This window comes from Mus caroli, chromosome 7 (genome assembly GCF_900094665.2).
Source record: "Mus caroli chromosome 7, CAROLI_EIJ_v1.1, whole genome shotgun sequence".
Classification (NCBI taxonomy): Eukaryota; Metazoa; Chordata; class Mammalia; order Rodentia; family Muridae; genus Mus; species Mus caroli.
The window spans coordinates 24,502,128-24,507,872 of NC_034576.1; the positions used below are offsets into that span (position 1 = coordinate 24,502,128).

The 5,745-nt window shown below is 50.5% G+C and overlaps 1 protein-coding gene across 1 annotated transcript in view; it reads right to left on the reverse strand.

Moving 5' to 3' along the window:
* The window catches only part of Gsk3a (glycogen synthase kinase 3 alpha), a 9,904-nt gene extending 6,439 nt beyond the window's left edge, over nt 1–3,465 (reverse strand). Inside the window, exons 1-2 of the mRNA XM_021167501.2 lie at nt 3,046–3,465; nt 1,213–1,400 (exon numbers count right to left, since the gene is read on the reverse strand). Of these exons, the coding sequence (XP_021023160.1) occupies nt 1,213–1,400; nt 3,046–3,328 (471 nt within the window). The 5' untranslated portion in view covers nt 3,329–3,465. The remainder of the gene's footprint in view (nt 1–1,212; nt 1,401–3,045) is intronic.
* Nucleotides 3,466–5,745: the final 2,280 nt, after the last annotated feature.

Genomic DNA, 5,745 nt, shown 5'->3' on the forward strand with positions numbered 1-5,745 from the left:
CTCTGTCTCAAAAATAGAGGGTGCTAGGAATCTAGCTAGCCCGGTTGGTATAGCACTCACATAGCATGGGGAAAGTCTACTTCAATCGCACATACTACCACATACACATTATTTACCACCCAACACTGGCAAAGGCAGCAGTAGACAGGCAGTGACTGCCTGGTTCACCCTGACCCCCGTCACCTTCCCTGGAAGTACAGGGGACTCAGAGCTCTCTAGCTTAGATCTGAGACTCTAGACTTCCAATCTCATCTTCTACTCCATACCAGAAACTCTTTGCAATGTCCAATCCTCTAGGGCCTCAGGACCCTCCCCAGATCCCTCTCAGTTCTGCATCCCAGCTACACCAAGGATCTGACACCCCAGAATTCTTCCTGTGCAAGAAGAGCACCCACAGCCCAGGTCCTGGCCCAGTTCTCCAATCACCACATATCCCTCCACTTCCCTCTTTCTCCTCCTCTCTCTAAGGTTCCCTAGGCCCCATCTAGCTTACAGCAGCATGCTTCCCTGCAGAGACAGCCGTGGCTTAGTGAGCACCTTACGGGATGGACTGCATTCTGTGCCACCTTCAGAGCTGCCAGCATCAACCTTACCAACCTTTTTCTTCTGGAAGAGATGTGACCACAGGGTTGAGGAGGACTTGTGTGAGTCAAACAGGCCACAGCTTACTCCTAAAGGGGCCTCACTATGCAGCTTCATTTCTGCTGACTTAGAACAGTAATGGCAGCAGTACCTGCCCTCAGAGACTCTTCAGGTAAATTAAATTAGAAACTTGCCTGTCAAGCACTTACACTGAGGAAATGCCCAATAAAGATTAGCTCTCAGCTTTTCTGGAACGTATACTCCCCTCTCCCAATCATTCTCCTCCTTCCCCCTCTCCTTGGGCCCATGCTTAAGTTCCAATGAAATAAATCCCAGGCTCAAGCTGGTGAGCTGCTACGGTGTATAAATGTGCTTGCCATGCGAGCTTGAAGTCCTGAGCTCAGTCTCTGAATTCCACAGTGGAAGGCGAACCAACTTCCAACAGACGCTCCTGACCTCCAGACAGACAGACCATGGCCACACATGCCAGCCACACTTACAGACAGACAGAATACATATTCACACATTAATAAGTAATATTGAGAACATGAAATTCCGGGCTCCAACTCTATTGCTAGGTACACTCAGCAGTCACTCCCAGCGCCCAAACCTCCAGTCTACCCAAGCTACCTTGAACCTTTTGTCCTGAAGAACCTTCTTGATGGCCACCAGCTCCCTCGTCTCTGCCAGCCGTGCCTGGTATACTACTCCGAATGAGCCATTACCAATCACTTTGATGTCAGTGTAAGCCACTTCTTGGGAACGCTCTGGGCCTTGGCCTACAGTGGCTACCACTGTGGTCACCTTCCCGCTGTCACCTAAGGAACAAAGGGAATACAATCCACTGATCTTTCGTCTCTAGCCACCACAGCCCAGGGAGGGGAAGCTGTTCAGTTCACTGTAGGGACAGGAGAGTGATTATTCCATGGTAGAATAACTGTCTGGCACACATAAGGCCAATACCTTGGGTTCAATGCCTAAGAATGGGAAGAAGTTATGTCCTAGAGCCTCCTCCAAGAAACCCTGAATTCTGTCTTCCATATAGCAGTACACCAACATTCAAACTTATTTTCCATTGGTGAATAAAGCACCTACAAATTTCTACTTTTAGCAAGTAGCAGTGAAATCACTTGGTGGGGGCCACCAACACCTCAGGTGTAGAATCCAGCCACACCAGGCTCCCCAGCCTTTTTTCCCTTCTGCAGGGCAGGTACAAGGTACCACCTTCCACACAAAGGAGCAGAAACTATGGGGGTGTTCCTTCTTCAGAAAAACACTGTCATTCCTCACAGCCAGAGAGCACTGACTTCTAAATCCTTCCTGGCAGAGGTCCTAAGTAACAGAAACAAGCTGGTCTGAAGAGCCATTGCCCTGACCCTCACTTGGGGATAACGACTGGAGGGTTGGGGGTCTGTTACTCTTACCAACTGCTCTATATTGTTATGGGCACTGGTCTGGCCTCTGTGTGCTCCAGAGTAGTGCCTAGCCTGAGAATGGAGCAGCTCATCTCCACAACTGCTGAAGGCATATCCCAGCCTGATGCCTTTGGAGTAAAGCTTTGGTTTCCAATTCCCTGTCTCTGAGTAGCAGCAAGCCTTGGTGCCACTCTTTGGGACCCACTCCCTTTAGGAAACTTGTCAATTTGCAACAAAGTCAATTTGCAAGGGGGACAGTGAGGGATATTTTGAAAAATAATACCACATGGCTATTTATTTTTTTCAGAGCCAGTACCAGCCACTTCAAAACCATATTTTATAATAGGTGTGACCTGTGCCCCCCCCCTCCATTTTTGCTAAAGAACCCTGCTCCCTCACCTTGTTTTAAAAGAAAACTGACGATGAGCTTTCTTAGAAGCCTGTGTTTATTCCCAAGCTATTCTTATCTATAAACAATAGTGATTATTTACTGCCATCATCGAGGACTGACTACAAGTCTACACGTTTTCAGTGGGTTAGGTGATAATGTCAGGCCTTATGGTTTAAACCTGGCCCTGTTCTGTAGAAACATTAATAATCCTGAATCGGTGTTTCTAAAGGATATCCGATCCAAATCACCAATTTTGATGAAAAGGAAACGAATAGCCCCCTTTTCATACAGGATAGTGACAGCAATCATATTCTTGTCTCTTAGGGGACAACAATCCTAGATCAAATTGGCAAGTAACTATGACCTCTGATCCTAGTCTCCTGTGGATGGCAACGTCGTCAAGTACTCGAGACCTTGATAACTGGAAGAATAGGACCTGTGACCTCTGTTTCTTGGGTGTTGGTAATTCTGAATCTAAACTCCAAGTGATGGTAAACCCTCAAACTCCTTTATCTGGGAGACAGAAAGCTCAGATCCTGGCTTAAAGCAGCACGGTGACCTCGAGCTTCTCTCTGGGTACATGAAAGAACCTGATCGCCGTTTGATGCGCTTGGGAAACCCAGATCACCACCCCACAGGGCGCCCCTAAGTACTCACGGCCCAGCTTCACTCCCGGCGGCGGGAAGCTAGTGCCCGCGCCGGGGCCACCGCTGCCTCCTCCGCCGCTGCCGCTGGGGCCACCCCCGGAACTCGAGGCTCCCACGCCCCCACCCATAGCCCCGACTGACGCTTTCCCGCCGCCAGTGCCTCCTGGGCCAGAGGCCGAGCCCCCGGGGCCGCCGCCACCACCTCCGCCTCCGCCTCCTGGCTCCGCGAACGAGCTGGTCCGCGCCCGGCCCGAGCCCCCAGGGCCGCCTCCCGAAGGCCCGCCGCCGCTCATGGCGCCGAGCGCAGGCCCAGGCCGCCGGGCTCGGGCTGCCTGGGCTGCCCCCGCCGCTGCCTCTGCCGCCGCCTCCCCTGGGCTCCGGCCTCTTCCAGGCCGCGCCGTTCGGGCTCCGGCTCCGGCCCAGCGCCCGCCGCGGGGCACGCCGGGAGATGAAGTCCTTCTGCCGTCGGCTTCGTTGTCACCACCCTCGACCCGCACAGCACTCTGGGAAATGGAGTTCTCAAACCCCCTAGAGTAGCTGACTGCTGGGGGCGGGGTGTGACGGCTCGCGCTGCACACCGGGAAATAGAGTCCTGGCTAATGTCACACGACTCTGCCAAAAACTAACTTGGAAGCACTTTGAAAAACACAGTCAGAGTCACACACTCACTACACAGAGGAAAAATCAAGTCCCTTAGAGTATCTCAGAAACGAAATCTTAGCCACTCCAATACTGAGCAGCATCCAAGACTGATGCACGCCGGGAAATGGAGTCCAGCCACCCACCCAATCTGTGGGCTGTCGGTGACTTCCTGCACCGCGTGCATTCTGGGAAATCGAGTCCGCACCCGTGAATACTTAGTACTCTGGCTGTGAAGCACACTGGGAAATGGAGTCATCACCACGCCCTCACCGCATTGCAGGTGTAGAACGGTTGATAAAGCACTATAGGAAATGAAGTCTCAGATGCTCCTCAAACCTTAAGTAGATACTGTAACTGAAAGGAACTGATAGGAAGTGGAATAGGCATCGCGCTCTCTCAGGCCAGCTAGCAGCGTCGCAGTTCCTTCCGGGAAATGTAGTCGACACCAAGAGTTATGCGCATCGCTTCAGTGAGCCTGGTGTCTTCTGGGAAATGAAGTTCAATATTGCCTCACCATTGACGAGGCTGATGGGAGCTACCAGCAACCAGAAGCATGCTGGGAATAATCCACAGTAGACTGACTCTTCGCGAAGCTAGGCTCTGGGGCTTCGTGGGAGCTGTAGTCCAAAGGGAGGACTGTGGCTGAGAGTGTGGGTGAAAGGTTAAGGACAATAGTTCCCAAGGGAAACTATAATGTGTTACAATGTCTTCTCTGATCCCTAGGTCTAAGACCTAAACCGATAAGTGAGTGCTAGAAAAAGTAGTCCCAAGCAACCACATATAGAGAAGAAAATAACGTCTCCTTACATTCTCAAAGGATTTAATACAGTAAACAGTTCCGATTATGTCTCAGAACATTTGTTTCCGGTAGTCTACCTTTTTCCCTAGCAATATGGTTAGGACCAAGATGAGCTGCAGGATTTAAAAAAGGAGAATTTCTGTCCTAAACCCCCAATTTTTTGCGTCTATCCTCTTCCTAAATTACAGGATTCTAGATAATCTGAATGAAGGGAGCCGAGTACAAGAAGGAGTTTCAGCTTTCTTGAGTATGTCGAGTTTCCTGTTAATCAATTAATACACGGGAAAAGTCGCACCAAAGTAGGAAACTGGGGTGGGGGGGTGGGGGAGGCAGAGACAGAGGTCAAAATGCTGTCACCTCTCGTGCCTCAGAAACGGAGTCTGTACTCTACTTTACTCGCAGCCTGTGTTCGTCCTAATTGTTGGGGCTTTTCTGAAGCCTACAGTACTGTCTGCTCAGTCATTTCCCTACTGCAATTCTCAGTGGACACGGAATGGAGACAGAAGGTACGGCTAGCGCTTCTAAAGACTACGTTATCCAGAAGGCAACGCACGGGTACTTCCGCCCTCTTCGCAAAGCCTCCAGACGCTTCACGCTCGACTGTAGAGGGAGTTTCTGGAGTAACACAGTCGAATGGTGGCTGCCGCCCTCTGACGGCTGCTCCCAGTTGAAAAGTGAAGTCAAGCCCCTAGGTATAGGATCAAAGAATCTCACTAGGGTATGTAGCAGGATAGAACAGATTATTTAACCGCCAGAACTCGTGGAACCTGCCCAGGGGACCGTTCTTGGCATTGAGATCTGTGGGGGCACTGGTGAGCAAATTCAAAGATCTGTAAGATGTTTCCAGGTGTCTAAGCGGGTTCAAAAGATGTTTCGAGGAGTTGATGGGGTCCATGAAGAGATTAAAGACTTTGATATAAGCAATGTAAAACAATTGTTTGGGGAATTATAGAGAACTCTCAAGGGAAACCTATGAAAGGTGTGAGGGAAAACCTCTGGGCAGCCATGATTGAGAAATGGCTAAGAAACACAAGGAAGAGACACTGGCCATGGAGAGACTTTGGAGGAGGGCTGTTGCAAATGGGATTTTAATTGGAATGCATTCATCTGTAAAAGTCGTGAAAGGGCCCGGTGTGGTGGCGCATGCCTTTAATCCCAGCACTCGGGAGGCAGAGGCAGGTGAATTTCTGAGTTCGAGGCCAGCCTGGTCTACAAAGTGAGTTCCAGGACAGCCAGGGCTATACAGAGAAACCCTGTCTTGAAAAACCA